Here is a 20,234-nt window from a genome sequence, read left to right as displayed (position 1 = left end):
TTGAGTGCAGTGTGTTTTGCCTTTTCCTGTGTTCTCCAGTATTTGCAGTTGAATTGTGTAGAAATATTCAGAACCATTCAAGGGTTTTTGATGCTTTTCTGTGATTTTTCTAGAACACCAGCGGTAGCACTGTCACAGCTTTCTCCCTTCTTCATCAGTACGAAAGACAAAAATTGTAGGCAGCCATGGTAATCTATAGAATACTTCCAGAAACCACAGAGCTCCTCCTTATGATGCCTTGTTCCTCTGCAGTTTATCTGTGGCTTTGTGTTCCTCTGCCTTGTATTCCTAATATTACCCAGTACAGATTCTGTGGGTTGCTGTTCTGATGGAATGACTAGAAAGGCTTTTTATTTATTTTTTGTTTTATTTAAGTCTAAAAGATGGAACTAGATAGTCTGTCTGTTGTTTTCTATGACCACTAACATTGCCACACTTTAATAATGTCAAATGCATCACTGATGGCAGCGTCTCTATTTCTAACAGGTCCTCAGGAAGGTTGTGGTGGTCATCTGACGAACTCCAGTTACACCTTTGGCTCTCCAGACTCCAACATGGATGGCAAATATGATAAAGATCTGGAATGTGTGTGGACTATTGTTGCGCCTGTAAACAGGCTGGTCAACCTCACATTCAACTCTTTTGAACTTGAAGCAGCCTCTTCTTTTCAAAACTGCCGATTTGACTATGTCAAAGTAAGATTCTCACTGCTAAGCAAGAAATGGCAAGCAGTCATTTTAGCGTGTTTTAAGCTTAGACTACAAAAATGTGTGTGTTTTCATTAATAGAGGCTCTTATACCAGGGGTAAAAGGAAAATAAGAACACTGCAGACCATGGGAATGATTCACACCTTACAAAATCTTCACATCCCCATTGTGTTTTCACTTGAAATGTATACTACAGTTGTATATGTAAGAAATGTGTATTTTCAGCCACATTAGTGATTCCCCTCATGTTCTCTAACCTCTACCCCACCATGCCTTTGCTTTCAATGTCTGTTGGTAATAGACCACTGTGCTGAGTCATCACCATGATTCTATCCCAGCATTCCTTTCATTTTCAAGCATGTTCTTACCTCCTCTAAATTAAGTTCCTTAAAAAAAATTGTTTCCCACCAATTCACCACAAGATGGTGTCCACTAACAGTAGTATTCATAAGAACTGAAAAGTACTGAGTGATTTCAGCTCTCATACTTTATTTAAGGTTCGGAACAAGACAAACTAACCAGCTCGCAGGCTGGTTTATATGTGCAACAACCCCGCACCCAAAACACACCCCCACACAAGTGATTGGCTATTTACAGTGGTCGAGAGTTCCATAGCCTCTCGGCCGGGAGCCTAGCCTGCCGATAGGCGCTGGCCAGGATCCGCTTGTCCCATTGTTACTGCGAATGAAGCTCGGCTGCTTCGCATGACCGCGTGGTGAAATGGCCACGCACGTGGTCTGAGATGGATACATTACAAGAACATAAGAGAAGCCAGTGTTGGATCAGGCCAATGGCCCATCAAGTCCAACAGTCTGTCACACAATAGTCAAAAATACCAGGTGCCATCAAGAGGTCCACCAGTGGGGCCAGGACTCTAGAAGCCCTCCCACTGTTGCCCCCCCCCCAAGCAATGCTCCCTGTAAGCTGTGGAGTCTTGTGAGCAAAAATTCTACTTTGTGAGCTAGTGGCATTAAAGTTGTGAGTGAGCGGTTTGGCTACTGCATACATCAGTTTGCTCTGGAGCCATCCTTCCTGAGCTAAGGCAAAAATGTGTGAACTGGAGGTTAAAAAACTGTGAGCTAGCTGACATTAACTCAGCTTAGAGGGAACACTGCCCCCAAGCACTAAGAATACAGAGCATCACTTGCCCCAGACTGAGAGTTCCTATCTATACCTTGTAGCTAATAGCCACTGATGGACCTCTGCTCCATATGTTTATCCAAAGCCCCCTTGAAGCCATCCATGCTTGTAGACACCACCACCTCCTCCTGTGGCAATGAATTCCATGTGTTAATCACCCCTCAGTCATCATTTCTCCAGCTAAAGAGCCCCAAGTGCCTTTACCTTTGTTCATAGGGAAAGTTTTCCAACCTTTAATCATTCTAGTTGCCTTTTTCTGCACTTTTCCCAATGCTATAATATCCTTTTTGTGGTGTGGTGACCAGAACTGTACACGGTATTCCAAATGAGGCCACACCATCGATTTATACAGGGGCATCTTGATACTGGCTGTTTTGATCTCAGTTCTCTTCCTAATAATGCCCTGCATAGCATTGGCCTTTTTTATTGCAGTTGTACACTGTATGCATTATAAGTGTACAATGTTGATTAAAGAAATGTGTGTGTGTGCGTGTGTCAGACCAATGGATGCTGTCATATCTAGTATGAACCTAAGTGCTCAGTTAAAACTGTCTATTTTTATATGAGATCACAATTACAAATTATAAGTAGAGACCTGCAAGAAACGTGTGGAGAGGGTGCATTCCTTCCCCCCCTTTACTTCCTTCACCTTCTCTAACAATCTTCCCCCTCTTTCGTACCCTCTCCCCATCTGTCAATCTGCCCCACCTCTCTTTCTCCCCTCCCCTTCTCCATCAGTCTTCCCCCTTTCTCTTTCTCCCCCTGTGCTTCTCTGACAGTCTCCCCCCTTTCTCCCCCCTCCTTATCTGTCAACCTACCCCCATCCTTTTTGCTCCTCCACACCTTCTCTATCAATCTACTCCTCCCCTTCTCTGTCAACCTACCCAATCTTTCTGCCCCTCCCCTTAGCTGTCAACCTCCCTCCTTCTCCTTTTTGCCCCTCCCACCCCTTCTCCATCCACCTACCTCTCCCCATCTCTGTCAGGCTACCTCCCGCCCTCACTGCTGCCACCACTTGCCTCTCTCATTGCCAGCTCAGTGGGGTGAGGACACTGAGGACTGCCGTGCTTCCCTGCATAGCAGCTTGGTGGCAAGGAAACAGCAAGGACTCACATATGCCCCTGATACCCTTCTAGCAGGTGGGCAGGTGCATGCCTTTACTGTTTCCCTATCAGCCTGTCATTCCTGGTCCTGCAAGGACTCCGCTCCAGGAATTAACACCAATTGTTGCTGAGCAATTAGGTGAACATCTTCCCTCTAGAACTGTCAAGTACTCTGTCCTCCTCCTATGCTCTGCTGGTTTGGGGGAGGCCAGAGGAAATGGAGACACCGGCTTCTGTGCTGTCTCTTTCTTCTCCTGGAAGACTGAGCAGCCTGGTCATGACTGGGAAGCGTTTTTGCTTCCCATGTTTCCCCCGTTGGGTCTGCTGCTGGATCCAGCTGCCCAGATAGGGATTCCATCCATGCGGGTCCCAATTCTTCTGATTCCTCCGAGGAGGAGGTGGCAGTTGGCTGGCCCATTACGCTGTTATGCTACGAAAGACCACCGGAAGTAGGTCCATTATCTCCACGTGTGCAGAAAACACTCTTTTATTAGGGTGGAAATTAATCCTCCTAATGTATTTTTTTTAAGATGTCTGAGTTTTCTGCAACCCTAGGGGGCTTTCCAACATGTGTTTTGGGTAAGTGTGGTCCCAATCTGCGGATTTAGATATTTGTAGATGGAGGCCACACTTGAGAAACAGTATATAGGTACTAGTTTTGAATCCTCAAATTCCATCATTCTTTTTTTATCACATCTGCTCAGTTTTCATTGTGCATGTCATACATATTCTACTGTATTGACTTAATTTGGGTGTTCTTTTTCTGCTTTTAGCTGTATGATGGCAGTAATGACAATGCCACTCTAGCTGGCTCGTTTTGTGGCTCCAACATTCCAGCTCCTTTTCTCTCTACTGACAACTTCTTGACTATTAAGTTTGTCACTGACAGGTCTATAGAAAGAGCAGGTTTCACAGCTACCTACACTATGGTGGATAGTAAGTATAATTTTCTTTTATTTAAAGATGATGACACAAATCAAGTCATAATTCCTTTATCTTGCATGCCTTCATAAAGCATCTCATAGCTAATAAAAAGTAATTATGGCGCTTAGACATGTCAGTTGGGAAGCTAGAGATCTCAGTGAAAGGAGATATTTCCTGTGTAGAAAGAATTCAGTGGTCCAGATCAGCCCTGAGATAGGACCCAATATACCATGATCTTACTGGAGCCTGGTGGAAAGGAAGGTGCCCTTAAAGTGTGACTGGAGACAAAAGGCTTAGGGAGGTCTGAGGCATAACTTGGTGGGACTGAGACTGGGCTATGGGTATCATTGCAAACCTCCAGGTGGGGCCTGGAGAGACCTCAGAATTATACCTGATCTCTGGACTACAACCATCAGTTCTCCTGGAGAAAAAGGCTGCTTTGGAGGGCAGATTCTGTGGCATTATACCCCACTGAAGTCCCTCTCCTTCCCAAACTTGCCTTTCCACAGCCCCCAGCCCCCAAATCTACAGGAATTTCCCAACCCAGATTTGGCAGCCCTAGCTATGGGGGTATTAGTGTAGGTCAGTGTGAAATGTTAAAGGCGTTTCAAGTATTTTAACAAACAATTAAAATCTTTTGTATGGATAAAGATAGAATTTATTCATTTTGAATTTGTACAGCTAGTTCCTCATAATAAGTACTTTTTTATCTGAAAGGGTCACTGATATGAACAAAACATGCTTCCAAGTAAATGTTGTTTTAGGGCTCCAGCATAAGATGGCGAATGGAAGTACAAAGTGTCTTTTAAACCAGCAAACTTTATTAACTTGCTGTTGTTGTTTGTAACAGGACTGTGTGGAGGTACATATAATGCAACTTCTACATCCCAGACTGTGACATCACCCTACTTTCCAAATGCCTATCCTCCATTTACAGTCTGTAGATGGGTCATTGATGCCCCTCCTGAACAGCAAGTCAGACTAGTAGTACATGAATTCCATCTCCATTCCAGTCAAGACTGCTCTCGGAATTATCTAGAGTTCCAGGACACACCCCTGGTAAGTCATTTAGAGTAGCATTTCTCAAAGGTGGATCACAAAGATGGTGGCAGTGGGTTGCAAGCTTTTAAAGTCCCCCTCCCCAGCTGGGGGTTGGAACTGTTTTGTTTCCTAGTACTTTGAGCCTTGGATTTTCTAAAGCTACTGAGGCTGGCAAGAGAATGAGGAAAAGACGGGGCCTCAGGTCCCCTCTCGGAGGGGCATGTTGTGTTTGCAGCTCCTTGTGAACCCTCTCACATCAGCCCTTCCCTCTCCACAGTGACTTGTAATGCTGTGAAGGGCTTGCAGGACATTTACAGGCAGATGAGCAGTTTAAGGTGATAAATTTCAAAAGTAAAAGCGATGTGATTGGTGACTGTTCTAATTGGGCGATTCTAATGCTCTGGCTGTCCATCCCCCCCTCCTCCAAGCAAATGTCCATTGATTAGCCTGGAGCAGGAGCTCTTTTGATAAATCACTTCTTTTATTAGCTGCCTTGAAAGATTCTTTTCCTTTCCCTTCGGCAGGAAGCTTGTCTGTTGCATTTCTGCCTGCGATGCAACTATTTAAAGCCGGAAAACCTGCCAATTTTTTTTGGCTTTACTCCAAAACCTACTGTTTGGCAGCCATTATGGGAATTACTTTTCTGCTCCTCAATTCAATCCAAAGGGTTCTATAGATTCCACTGACTCCCCCCTACAGAGTAGGTTACTCGCATTCCCATCCAGAGGATGAAATCCATAGACTTCTCTTGCAAGAGCACAAAAATACCATAAGGATATTTTAATTTAAATGTCGAGAATGGATTTCACACTCCAGCCTACAGGTGGGAGTGGGACTACGCATTATTTGCATGTATTAAATGGGAAAAAGTGTGGTGCACGTCAGACTAGGATTGGGTAGACCATGGGTCAAATCCTTACTCTGCCATGAAACTCATGGGGTTACTTCAGGATGATCACAGACTAACCTGACTTATAGAGTTGTTTGAAGTAAGGCTGGGATAAAACTGTGATTGACTGTATAACATATTTTGGGGTTCCATACCTTCAAAATGTAGTACCAGGTGTTACCCAAATCTGCACACTCGTGTCAGGGCTGTAGCATGCAGAGGCATCCCCTTGCCAGCATGGAACAAACACATGTATTTTGGGTATTCAATACTTTGGACCATTAACCTATGTATTCAGACCAACCCTGAAAGAAAGAGGGGGATAAGACTCATAAACCGAAAGGGTTTTTATTAAAAAGTTAGATTGATCTAAGCAATAAGGCAGAGCAAAAAATAATTTACAAAAGGAAAGACATCAAGTTAACACCACGCAAAACCTTCTCCTAACTGCTTACCTACTGGGGAATAAAACTGAAAAGGGGGGGGGAGACATAGAAACTTGCTCCTGGAGAGAAAAGGGAGGGGTTGTCCCAGCAGCAAGTAAGCAACATTGGGAGTTGACACTGACCAGATAGGAGAAGGAGGCACAGAGGTAGGTCTGTGGAGCAGAGAAGTGGGAGGACAACCATGATGCTGGAGTAATAGGATGAGTCCACAACTGGCTACAAAAAATTGCGGCTAAGAGGGATAACTTCTTAAACCCTTTTTCTGAGACTGAGAAGGGGGCAGGGTGTTGGCACTGGAATGTTGGGATATTAAAAATGCAATCTTTCAAGGATGACTGAGCCTCCAAAAAAAATCCTTTGTCTTTATTGTGGAGGGGAGTCTTCCTTTTAGCATTGAGAGTGAACAAATGTTCCCTTGGGGACACTTGGAAGTTAGATATGAAAGTATCTGTGGCTGAGTATTTGTCATGATTAAGAAAGGGCAGGAACTTTCCTGCCTGGTCATTGAAATATGAAGGACATTGCTGGAATCAGTCCTGTTGCTTCTTGTTTTGGAGATCTGGGTCATTAGTTAGGATCAAATTATCTGGGAAGAGATGCCAGCGTCCTTGAAGGAAATGGCCCTCAACTAAATCTCTCTTAGGCCGGGTATTTGCATGATTGATAAAGGAGCTGCCCCGTGTTATTTCCCCCTTAGCATGACTCACTGCCTTTTGATATCCTTTAATTCAGGCTCCATCTATCATGTGCAGAAAAAGGGGGAACAATCCATGACATAAATGGGGGTCCCCAGGGGTGACAGCCTCAAGGGCATAACAGGTTTATGTTTCGAGTAACAGTGGTCAAACAGTGACTTGTGTAACTATGTTTTTAGAATAATTTTTATAACTTCTGAAGCTATAACCTTTAGTCAGATGGTTGCATTCTTACATTCCTATAAACAATAACATTTAAATACAATAAATATTTCTTCCACATTAATATGGGTGTTAGTGTTTGCTTGTATGCCTCATGTAATGGTTACAAAATAGGGAAACTTGCAGTTAAAATGCATGAAACCAATGGCTGCCAAAGACCTAAGGTCCGGAATTCATGTTACAATCAATGCTCCCTCTAAACTGTGGAGTCTTGAGAGCAAAAATTCTACTTTGTGAGCTACTGGCATTAAAGCTGTGAGTGAGCGCTTTGGCTACTGCATAAATTAGTTTGCTCTGGAGCCATCCTTCCTGAGCAAAGACAAAAATCTGTGAACTGGAGGCTAAAAAACTGTGAGCTAGCTCACACTAACTCAGCTTAGAGGGAACACTGGTTACAATGATGTTTTGGCTCACCATACAAAGTAAATTTGGTCTTGTGTGTCATCACCATACCAAAAAGGATGGGAATAATTGATTTGGAAAGCAACCCTAAGCAGGTCTACTCAAAAGTAAGTCCTGTTTTATTCTATGGAGACCCAGGAAAGGGCTTTTAGGATTGCTTCCTTAGCCCTACTGGATGATTGTTATAAAATGGGTTCTGCTGAGTATTGTTGACTGCTATGGATGGCTTGTGGTAAGGGTTCCCAATCTGACTTCCAAAGGTCTACCAGATTTTTGTCTTGGAAGTTTTCCTTCACTTTTCACTGCTTAACTTTGCTATGGCAGAACGCTCTCCTCTTTATATGTGCTAACTAATCTTACAGTACATGGTCATCCATTAACTTGTACTACTTATATTTCAGAGCGATCAAGAACATGCTAACCGTGTCCACAGGTTTTGTGGAGCTGAAAACTTTACAATTCCTGAATTTTATTCGTACAGACGAACTGCTATTGTAGTTTTCAGATCAGAAGCTTATATGCCTAACAATAGACTCAGCTTCTCCTATAAAGCTTCAGGTAAGACTTAAAGCAATTCTTTTATATGCATGACTTTTTCCATAAAATGCATGGTAAGGAGTTAAACTACATTTTGTTATTCTCTCCCAATAGGCTGCGACAGAGAATACAATCAGTCCTTTGGCTACCTGAAAAGCCCAGGCTGGCCTAATTCTTATCCTAATAATTTGGATTGTACCATTATTCTACGAGCCCCAGATAATCACACCCTATCTCTCTTTTTCACTTCTTTTAATCTAGAGGATTTTGGATGTCACCATGACTTTTTAGAGGTATGCCACCATCATGTACTTCATAGGACTTCATTCAGGATTTTGCCTTCACTTTATTCTTCTCCTTTAATTGTCCGCAGGGACCATTTGTTGATGTCTTACCTTGTCATGCTCCTCAGCTTGATTTTGTGAATTTGGGGGGGGTGTGTGTGCTGAATTTGATGGTTCCTGAACACCCCAACATTTTTCCTAATGTAGCTCAGAAAATTGTTACAGATGAAAATTGTTGAGCCAGTAGGTAACAGCCCACAATCTACACACAAATGAAATGTTTCAAGTAAAAATCCGCTGACATGATAGGTCTTGAGACCACAGAGCTTTCAAAAAGGTTTGGCTACAGGGCCTCCACCAAGTTCTGACCAAAGGATGGACCTGCAGGAGAATGAAGTAGACCACTAGTCTCTGGCACACATACTAACAAAAGCTTTCTAGCTCCTTTTCACCAACAAGAAGACTCCATTGCTCAATATCCTGTGACAGACAGCCTGGGCAGGGTGAAGCCAGAGGAAACTCTGGTGGAGGTCCATAGCAGTCCTGACGTGCAAATCGGTCATCCGACCTGGGTATAGGGGCAAAAGACTAAATGGACCTCTGCTCCGTATGCTTATCTAATTCCCTCTTGAAGCCGTCCATGCTTGTAGCTGCCGCCACCTCCTGTGGCAGTGAATTCCATGTGTTAATTACTCTTTGAGTGGAGAAGTACTTCCTTTTATCTATTCTGACCCTTCTAATGGAATGCTTTGACAGTGATACACCTTTAATGTAGTTATCTGGGTAAGTTGCAGTGCTGTTTCTTCCTTAACAGTCTTGCTGTTGTGTGTCCTCTTTTCAAGATCAGAAACGGTAGTGATGCAGGCTCTCCACTGCTTGGCAAATATTGTGGAAGCACCTTGCCTGACCCTGTGTTTCCTAAAAACCATGTTGTATATCTACATTTTGTAAGTGATGCCTTCCTTCCGCTTAATGGATACGAGATCACCTGGACTTCATCACCAACTGGTACTAACATTTGCTTTCAACCTTATTTTTTCCATTCTGCCTTAAAAGATGACCTCAGGGTAGCTTATAAACTATAAACATTAACATAAGTGATAAAGAATAACAAAAAAGAAACAATTAATTTAAATACCCCACTAAAGCAATAGAACGAAAACCAGAGAGTAGAAGAATTTAAATATTATGATGTGTCAGATTTAAAATCCTTTTTATACTGTTCTGAATAACAGAAACTAAAAGGTAATCTCTGCAAAGGAAGAATTCTAGAGCTAGCCTAGTGTTCTTCCCTAGGGAACATACCTCTGCCGAGAAAGTCCTAGTAGTCTTCCCCACCAACCTGACCTCTGTCAAGGAAGGGACTTGGCTAATGAGGGGAAAGATGGATTCTTAAGTACCCGGGGCTGCCATTTAGCACTTTCAGGGTTCAAACAGGCTCTTTGAATTGTGCTTAGATTAGAGTATCATCAGCACTAGAGTAGGCAACAGCTGAACTGAAATATACAAACAGCCTCTCCCTGCAGTTTCATGAGAATCTAAAAGACTAAAAATGTTACTGGCCAAAAGTTCTTCTGAATGGGGGCTGAAATAAAGCAATTTTTTTTCAAATGATATTGAATATTGCTTGGTCCCTGCAGAAGTGAACATTTTATTGTTTTCTTGTGCCTTGCATTGTAGCCTAGCACTTTTGAGAAAGCAGATTTCCCATGGATGTAATGTCAAAAACACCCTTTTCACAGGATAACATTCATTGTAGCTTTATGTGTACCCTGTTTAGCATATATTAAAAATCAAGTCTGAGTCTAGTGTCTTTCTTTATCCATACCAAGCCCCTCATTATCCTCATCTGGTTTGTAATTTTCTGGATTCACCTGCAAGTATGTGTAGAGACCTTCCCTTCTCATACATGTTAGACTCCAAAAATCTGGCAGCCTAAGTAGAATGAGTCTGAACATAGGCAGGACATCTTTTGCTTGTTCCCCTATTGCTCTTTTACTGTCTCAGCTCACATGCAGCCCCGGACAGACATATAGATCTGAGTTCTGACAACCTGACACAACACATCTTTCATCATATACATGAAGAAACTGCACAGTGTGAAATGATGATGGCCTGCTCAATATGTCTATTATAAGGACCTGTGGCCTATACAGTGGAGGGGGGGGCAGGTCCTCTCTGCTTGTACACACACAGAAAGCAGAGGCATCTTCTATACCTATTGACCTATACCTAGACAGTCATGCCGGCCACATGACCACTGTCTTCAAACAGTGCTGGCTCTTCGGCTTTGAAACGGAGATGAGCACCGCAACCCTAGAGTCGGACTCGACTGGCTTTCGAGCAAGGGAACCTTTACTTTTACTTAGACAGCTTTTAGAGAGTAAAGAGAAATCATTTCCCACCCTTCATCTCATTTATTGCAACATTTGTTTTTTTGCAAAAAAAAAGTCAATCACAAGGAGTCACCTCTCATGCAATTAAACGCATATTGACTAGTTTGACTGAGATTGCTTCCACATAGAGCTCCTGCTCCACCTTGCCTCTGAAACATTAGGGGCTTCTGAATTACACTGTCATTAAGTTGTGTCCCATCTGAATTTTTCCCAGCTGCACCCCAACATTTCCTAAACCTGCTTTGGTGCAATCTATACTAAAAAAAATATGAGCAAGGTGCAGATTTCCACACTTTTTGCCCACATCTGCTGGTCTTCACCTAGAGCTGCCAGGTGGCCTGCAGGCAACCTCCTGCCCCAGTGCTCTGGGTCCTGCCACCACTTAATGGAGCAAAAAAAAATATGGGTAGGGGAACCAGTGTTGGACAATGTCTTGATGTCACTTTTGGTTGCATACCCAGAACTGAAGCCACTGTTTTAGGAATTTCCCCAATCTCTATGGTTAAAAACCATAGAGATTGGGGAAGTTCCTAGAGCATCACATGATACTGCAATGCAGGGCTCTAGTCGGGGGGGAGCTCTCAGGTACGGAGCTCCGGAAGAGAACCTCTAGGGGGCGGGGCGGTCACGTGGTGAAGCCCCGCCCCTTCTTTACCCTGCCCTCTGCTTCGATCCTCATTCCGTTTGGGAATGAGGATGAAGCAGGAGGGTAAGTAGCCGGGCCTTCTGACACACTTCCGGTGATGTCAGGGGGTGTGGCCTTCTGTCACTTCCGGTGATGTCAGGGGGCGTGGCATATGCAAATAAGTTATGCTAATGAGTTATGCTAATGAGCTCCGGCAGCTCTTTTTCTACAACAAGACCCCTGCTGCAATGTCACTTTGAGATATGCAACCTGAACAGACGTCACAGTGTCAGGTGTTTTTAAGAATCATCTATCATAGTTATGTTGCTCCATTTTTTTAAACCAGCAGAGGTGGTGGGAAGGAAATGGTGTCCGGCAGAAGAAAGCACAGGGAAAACCCTCGTGCAGATGTTCCATCGCCACAACAAAAGCCTTTGTGGGAGAAAGAAATGGGATTTTGTGCAGATATACCCAGAATAAATAAATGCTTAGAATTATTTTAAAAATATTCAGTGGTGATACATACGCTAAAGCGTATAGTATTTAAATGAAATGTTTCCTCTGTACAGGGCCTTCCCCGTTTTCTGCACCCTAATGAAATATGTTTGAGAAATAACCCAACATAGCATGAGCACCTTCAGTACTTCTTACTTTATTGCTGACCTGTGATTGCTATGTCAGAAAATGCATAATATAACTGAGCCTTGCATTCTGTGTTTCCAGGATGTGGTGGTACCTTATATGGTGAGGCTGGTTCATTAACTAGCCCAGAGTACCCAGCGTCTTATCCAAATCAGACAGACTGTGAATGGATCATCAACGCACCCAAAGGACGGATTGTCACGATAAACTTTGTTTTCATCAATATTGAAGACCTGGGTGACTGCACTAGAAACTATCTGATGCTCTATAATGGACCAGACAGTAGCCATCCACAGATTGGACCATACTGTGGAATGGTATGTTTTAATTATTTGTGTTTGTCAATATATAGGACATTTGGGAACCTGCAAGCAACTTGTGTAGGTAATATGAATGTAATAAAGTTTATTGTATATGGCTATTGGCCTTTACAAATTAAAACATTTTACAACCCTAGAAATTTAAAATTTCTGATATAACATCCATCTCTAAAAATTCTTACTCAGACACAAAAATTATGTATCATTTCATTTGACTGTTTTCTTAGAAACCGCATTTACTCTGATTTTCCTAGCAACTAGAGCAAAGAGTGCCATCCCGTAGTTAGACAAAGGAATCAACATCTGACAGCATAAATACTAATTTGTCAGAACTGGAAAAAGAATATAAAGTCTGTAATGTCTTAGCCAGAAATTCATTTCTAGACCCCAAGGCCGATTTCCCACAAGCTGCTGCAGCGCTCTCGCCATTCCCTTTGCCCCAATCATACTTGTCAATTTCACACTAAGTGCTGCGCGGCTGCATTTTGTCCCGCAGCTTCGCCCGATTTCCTCCGCCTCTACTCAATCCTGTTTTTTTAGGATTGAGTAGAGGCGGGGGAAATTGGGCAAAGCTGTGGGGCAAAATGCAGCCACGCAGCACAGTGTGAAATTGACACGTACAATCGGGGAAAAGGGAAGAGCAAGCGCGCTGCAGCAGCTTGTGGGAAATCGGTCCAAGTATAAAGGGCAAACCAAAACATAGTGAAGGTCTTCCACCAAACTTCTGCACATACAGATGCGTTGTTCCTTGAAGAAACTTGCAAGGTGGCTATCCCATTCCTACATTTGCTTCTTCCCCTCTCCCCCTACCTCTCTCACACTGTCTTCCTTCTGCCACCCCTTTTCTTACTGTCTCTCCTTCATGAATGTCACTTCCTCTCTTTCTGCCCTCCCATTGCTCTCTGTTTTTCTGTCTCCCCACCTCATCACTCTTTCTCTCTTTCTGCCCCCCCATCCATCACTCTCTCTTTCTGCCCCCATCACTCTCCCAGCCTCCTGCCTGCTTCCTCTCTTCCCCCCTCCCCAGCAGCAGTGGCAGCTCTCCAGGATACACAACACATCTTTCAACTGTAGAGATCAATTTCCCATCCGGTTGCCAGCTCCAGGTTGGGAAATTCCTGGAGATCTGGGCATAGAGCCTTGGGATGGTGAGCCTTAGGAAGGGAAGCAGGGTATAATCCCATAGACTCCACCATTCAAAGCAGTCACTTTCTTCAGGGAACTGATCACTGTCATCTGGAGAGCAGTTGTAATTCCAGGTGATCTCCAGCCCTCTCACGTGGGGGATGGCAATGGTTGTTCTTGTGGAACAAATAGCTGGTTCGGAGGGTGGAGTCTATAGGAGTATATTTGTCTGATGTCCCACTCTGCCCTCCCCAGGCTCCACCCCTCAAATCTCCAGTCCTAAAGTTGCCAGCCTCCAAGTTGGACCTGGAGATCCCCCAGAATTACAACTGAACTCTAGGCAAAAGAGATCAGTTCCCCTGGAGAAAATGGTTTTGGAGAGTGGTCGTTATGGTAGTATATACTGCTGAGGTCTCCTCAGACTGAAACCCTGGTCTCCTCAGACTCCACCACAAAATCTCGAGGAATTTCCCAACCTGGAGCTGGCAACCATTGTCAGGCCTAGCCCCAAGGACCCCTCCCTCAAAAGCCAAAATATGTCTGGAAAGGGCCCTGCCCCTTCTGCCTACCTTTTACTGACAGAACCAAGCGTGGAATATTATGGTTGCCTAGCAACAGCCACTGGGGGAAACCAGTTTTTTAAAGCTATAGGTGCTTTTTAAAATCATTTTTGGCTTTTTTTTAAGATACATTTTTTTTTAGATTTCACATTTTCCTGCAAACTTAGGGCCCTTTTCAGGTTTGTAGAAAGATCTGTCTTGCCCATTCACAGCTCCAGAACAAATTTAGAGTCCAGTGGCACTTTTAAGACCAACAAGACCTTTGTTGTCTTAAAGGTGCCATAGGACTCTAAATTTGTTCTACTGCTTCAGACCAACACAGCTGACCATCTGGATCTATTCACAGCTCCAAAGATATCCCAACTTCACTATTTGAATATAAGATTATGGTTTGGGTTACCAGCTCTGGATTGGGAAATGCCTGGAGATTTTGGGGGTGGAGCCTGAGGAGAGCGGGGTTTGGGGAGGGGAGGGACTTCAGTGGGGTATAATGCCACAGAGTCCACCTTCCAAAGTGGCCATTTTCTCCAGGTGAACAGATCTCCAGCCAGCACCTGGAGGTTGGCAATCCTAATTATAGTGCAGTCAAAACTGAGTATATTGGGGCTGGTGACAGTTGGTGTGTTTTTTGAGTTGCCTGCAGTTTTTAAGCTTTTCTCTCTTCTTCACACCGGGACATTTATGATATTTATAAAGTATGTCTTTAAACATCTGCAGTGGGCTCAGGCCTCTCCATTAGCAAGCATGAACATTTTTTACACCCATGGATGCTTGCTTCTATTGATTCCAGACAAAGATGAGCCCCAGCACTTTTGAGGTAGCTATTAAGCTGTAGCACAGGGCATACATTCCTAATTAAAGGGGGGGGGGAGAGAGACATAAATCAAAACAGAAAGACCATCAGAGGTATTAAAGTGGCATGGGAATTTGCTTCTGACTGTATATATTCTCCCTCCAAAAACCAATCTCCATCCCAACCTATTAGAAACCAAATAATTTCTAATTATTCTAGCCACATGATGAAGATAATTACTCCAGCACAGTTTAGCATTAAAAGAACCTGTTTGGAGTGCCTGGGCACCATCCTGGAAATAATAAACCTTTGACCATGTGTAAAGTACCTATTACATTGCATAGTATATTTATAATTAGCAGAACTTCTTCCAAGAGGGGTTGTGTCCATGGCAGGTAGCAGGACTGGTTCTCGGTCACTATAACATCCATAAAGCCTGAAACCCAATGTGTCTCATTTCAGAAATTTACTTGCAAACTGTCCATCAACAGACCCGCGGCATAAGCTACAGCCAAGCTAGCTGTTTGCAGAAGGGAGGGACGCACTATCCTTTGCATAACACTTATGCCATTTTTCTCGGTTTAAATAAAGCCCAAACAGCCAATCCAAACCTGAGGGCTGTGGCAGATGTAGCAGCCAGCCACTGACATAATAGCAGTGATGCTAGCTGGATTCATAGAGGAGAAGAAACAACATGCTCCCCTCTGCAAGGTGCAGACTATGTAGTGAGCATGCTGGAGACCACAGCAACCCTTGCAACACCCACCTATCAGGCAGCAGCACCTGAGCATGTTCCTTTAAGTGGCGCACACAGGCACAGCCAACCACAGCCTGCTGATGTGGCCACTGCCCCCATATGATGCCAGGCAGGGAACGGTGCACAAGGATAGCATCACCAGCGCTCCTGGTTCAATCCCCACATGAGGAGAGGCCAGAGGCAGGCAAAAGTTGTGGTTCTGACATTTTGCCACCACAAAAGGGGGAACAGGAAGGCCCAGCTGATAGGTCACTCTGGACATCTATCATTTTGGCTCAGACACCCCTTCAGTGCCACACCCGGAGGTCTAGTTGCTGCCATCAGCTCCCTTTTCCCCTGTCCACCCTAAGCCCCCAGCATGTCAGCACCCACAACCCGCATGGCTTCTCAGATGCCAGCAGTGCTGTGGGAACGTGTTAGACACAGTTTAAAACCAAAAATAAAACAGCAAACCCCAGATCTCTCTCCCCCACACACCATTCCCCAGCTGCTGTGAGGCTGTAGAGAACTGGAGTTGGGTCCAGGGATCTTTTCCTTCCCCCTCACCTTGATAAAAAGGTGTCACCTTGCATTCCATAATGAGAATCACCTCAAGGTTAGGTTATGCTGCTGTTACACAAATCTGTGCATAAATAAAGCTGGAGTCCAGTGGCACCATGGGGAATTTTTTTGACATGAAGTCACAGCTGACTTATAACAACCCCATAAGGCTTTCAAGGCAAGAGCCATTTAGAGGTGGTTTGCCATTGCCTGGCTCAGTGTCACAACCCTGGTGTTCCTTGGAGGTCTCCCATCCAAATACTAGCCTGGTTAACTTTCAAGATCTGATGAGATCTAGCTAGCCTGGGCTACCAGGTCACAGTAGCATAAGCTTCTGTAACTCAGAATTTCAACTGCTTTTATTTTGCTGCTGCAGACTAACACAGCTACCCATTTAGATCCATACGAAGTTCTCCAAACAGAGATACTGTACTGACATCTAGTGGGATTTGTGCTGAAGTATTCCTTTTCTGATGATCCCCCTTTGAGTTCCAAATATTCTTTGCTTGTACATTTCCCCTCTTTTATGGTGAAAAACACAGCCACCTGTGGCTCAGAATACAAGCTTAGAATCAGACCAGTCTAAATTTTAAGCCAATGTTTTTTACTTATATCTCGTATTCCTTGTAGGCAAAGTGTGGGACTTTGAATATAATGTACACCTAAACTGTAAACATAAGGTCAGAATCAGGCTTGGTTAATTGCTGTTGAGCTATGGTCCTCCAACAATATCCATCTTACAGTGTGATATATGTTATGAACTGTGATGCTAGACATAATCCAGGACATACTTAACGCTTGTTGAAATCGGGGGGGGGGGAGATGTTTACATTATGATGCCCACATTCAACAGAACACACCTTTTCTATTACACTTGAAGATGATTCACCCAAATCAAAGTACTTCCAATCCCATTGATTGCAACAGAAGAGAGCTGAGCATGTCCTTCATAGTGTCTAGTTCCACTAAGAGGGTTTTACTACCATTGCACCTACTTTCTTTCTTTGTTATAATTTTTTATTGCTTTTTCACTAAAAACTACAGGAATAGGGACAGGGGAACATTTAACTAAGAATACAAAGCTAAACAAGGATCTAGTACGACACAAATGCTTATTTCAAGGTTTCCCTTAGTTTTCACTCAATCAAGACGAAGGGTGAGATTATCTATTTCCAAAATAAATCAGTATAAACAGTATTAGTCAAAATAGGTGAGTTATGGTATTTTACGCTTAGTAGTGTAAATCTTTCAACATCCACATTTATTTCTTCTTCTTTTTCTGTTTACTCTTATCATAGTCCCAGTGGACTTTAAGAAGGTTGGAGGCAGCTGCTCCCATATCAGATTCTCATCCCTCTTCTGAGGAACTGTTCGATGAGCTGGTAGAATTTCCCGATCCATTTTCACTGCTGTCAATCTCTGCATTGTCATCCTCCACTTTCTCTTCTGCTTTCTCAGTTTTTTGATGTTTCTCCAAAAATGCTTTAGCTTTTGCAATAGAGTCTATCTTTTCTTTATTATCCTTAAAGTTGAAGATAAGACACCTGGTATCATGCATCTGTAGGGAGTGGAATTTTTTTGTTTAAAAGTTGTCAGTTTTTTATATTGTTGTCTCCTCTTTCTTACCTCAAATGGAATGTCTTTCAAAATTCTTATGTCTTCTCCTTTGATTTTTAGAGTAATTCCATTAGTCGCTTTAAGAATTGCATCTCTAATAGATCTGTTGGAGAATTTCACAAATATTTCACCAGGCAGATTGTTTTTCTTGATGTAGTCCGGATATGACCGATATACCACATCTGCTTTGAGATCTACTGCTGGTGCTAACACTTCACTCAAAGTATCCTTGAGATTTTCATCTTTTTGCTCCGGAATCTCAGGATATATAAAGATTTTTCCATTTGGAGTAATAATAGTTGTTATTTCTCATAGTCTTTCACTTTTTCCACTGCCCCCAACCTCTGCTTCAACACTTTTGTCTTATCAACTTTTTTCAACGATTTAGCTGTTTTTTCCACTTTTGCATTGGTTTCTTTCAGCTGTTTTTGGAGAGATTCAAAGTTATTATTGAGCTGAGTCATCTGATCCAGTAGAGAGTGCAGTGCAGTAGCCAACATATTAGGGAAGTCTATGGTTGCTTCTGACTTGGAAGTTGATGCTGCTGAGCTGGCAGTACCAGAAGAAGGTCTCACTTTCGGCGCCATTTTTCAGCCCACTGTAAGATTGTTTACTTTAGGAAGAAGTTCAATAAAATCTCTAAGAGTTTACAAAATCTCCGCTCTATTTGTACTATATAATGCTTTTCAGGGGTCTTGTTGTAGAAAAAGAGCTGCCGGAGCTCATTAGCATAACTCATTTGCATAACTTATTTGCATATGCCACGCCCCCTGACATCACCGGAAGTGACAGAAGGCCACACCCCCTGACATCACCGGAAGTGTGTCAGAAGGCCCGGCTACTTACCCTCCTGCTTCATCCTCATTCCCAAACGGAATGAGGATCGAAGCAGAGGGCGGGGTAAAGAAGGGGGCGGGGCTTCACCACGTGACCGCCCCGCCCCCTAGAGGTTCTCTTCCGGAGCTCCGTACCTGAGAGCTCCCCCCCGACTAGAGCCCTGATGCTTTTTAAACAGCTTCCCACCCTCTACCTCTTAAAATCGCTTTTTTCCCATCCCGGGGTGAGACCAGCTCCACCCCCTCCACTTTTAGCTTTGAGGTTTTGGGGGGAGATCGCCCACTTAAAAGTTTGCCTGATTTAAAGTTGCAAGAACTCACACTTCACCATGAGCTTGCTTGGAGAAGGTAGGAAAGCCTTCAAATGCTAGATCGCTTGTTCGCTCGTCCTGGTGTACGCCTCTGACGCCATTACTGGTCTCACAGTGGTGGGACCTCTTGGAGCAAAGAGGAGCCTCAATCCTTTGGTTTACGCCTCGGGAGTGGCACCTCTCGCACCCCAGGCTACAAGCCCCCTAACAAGGTCTCTGGGGGCACCTGGAATCAGCCGGTCCCCCTCCCGTCCGCTATGATCTGGATGGCGCCCATCAGAGCTTGATAGGACGCATCCGTTCTCGAGTTGCCAAAACTGGAAGTCCATTGCACCTACTTTCTGATGCTCATGTGCTATGATCTGTCATTGTGTGCATTGCTCCATACTGACAAGAATAGGAGCGTCCTAGCTTGTGCCATTCTTATTACATTACATGTATGACTTTGGGGCTGTAATCCAGTGACAGTGGTACACACTGAGAAATATTATCTGCATGTGAAACTGTTAGGGTGAGAATATAGGAGACCCTGCATCCTGTGTATATCCTTGTTATCCTAAAGGAGTTGCCATTGTAGCAGCCAACTGGTCCACATTGGGAGAGGACTCTGAATGAAGCCATCTACAGCATTGATCAGGTTTTAGCCCAGGAGAACACCATGGCAGACTCAGGCCAGACACTCCATCCCTCCTTTTTTACAAGTGTACACTTTGCTGGGAATAGCAGGAGGAAAAAGGCAGCACCAGGTCTGAGCCTAAGACCTTCCTCTTCTCCTCTAATTCCCATTCCCCCAAAGAACTGATAGGGGCTATGAGAATATGAGAATAGAGTTGGTTCCGGGTTCCCAAATGTTTTTTCGGACAGAGCAGGGCATCAAAAAAGGAATGTATGATCTGGGGTAACCCATAGCTTTTGGGGGAGTGTGAGAATGTGTAAAGGCCGGTTCCTTATTCTGGTTGCTCATGTAACTCTGTAGTGAATAAGGACTTGGCAGCTGAGGAGCCAGCTTCATTATGAGAGGCTTCTACTCAGCATCTCTGGTACTTCTGTGAGAACCATTGGTGCAGCAGGTGAATACCACTGGCTGCTACAGGTATGCACATAATCATCTGAATTGAGGCCACAGTATTTTAATTAGGAATCATTCCCATAGAGATTTGCTTTAAATGTGAAAAATCCTGTCTTCTAAAAAGAAAAATCTTCTTTTTTTCAGGACACAAACATTGATCCATTTTCTGCTGCATCACATCAAGTATTTATAAAATTCCATTCTGAGTACGTAACCCTGCCATCGGGATTTCGCCTAACATGGAGCAGCTAA

At 43.7% G+C, this 20,234-nt stretch overlaps 1 protein-coding gene across 1 annotated transcript in view; it reads left to right on the top strand.

Annotated features, from left to right (window-relative positions):
• CUBN (cubilin) overlaps positions 1-20,234 on the top strand; it is a 227,622-nt gene extending 207,388 nt beyond the window's left edge. Inside the window, exons 61-68 of the mRNA XM_015423746.1 lie at positions 487-695; positions 3,725-3,887; positions 4,726-4,934; positions 7,972-8,128; positions 8,222-8,400; positions 9,234-9,399; positions 12,136-12,371; positions 20,127-20,234. Coding sequence (XP_015279232.1) covers positions 487-695; positions 3,725-3,887; positions 4,726-4,934; positions 7,972-8,128; positions 8,222-8,400; positions 9,234-9,399; positions 12,136-12,371; positions 20,127-20,234 — 1,427 coding nt within the window. The remainder of the gene's footprint in view (positions 1-486; positions 696-3,724; positions 3,888-4,725; positions 4,935-7,971; positions 8,129-8,221; positions 8,401-9,233; positions 9,400-12,135; positions 12,372-20,126) is intronic.

This window comes from Gekko japonicus, unplaced genomic scaffold (assembly GCF_001447785.1).
Source record: "Gekko japonicus isolate JY-2015 unplaced genomic scaffold, Gekko_japonicus_V1.1 scaffold94, whole genome shotgun sequence".
In the NCBI taxonomy this organism is placed as follows: domain Eukaryota; kingdom Metazoa; phylum Chordata; class Lepidosauria; order Squamata; family Gekkonidae; genus Gekko; species Gekko japonicus.
This window is presented reverse-complemented; position numbering and strand designations above follow the sequence as displayed.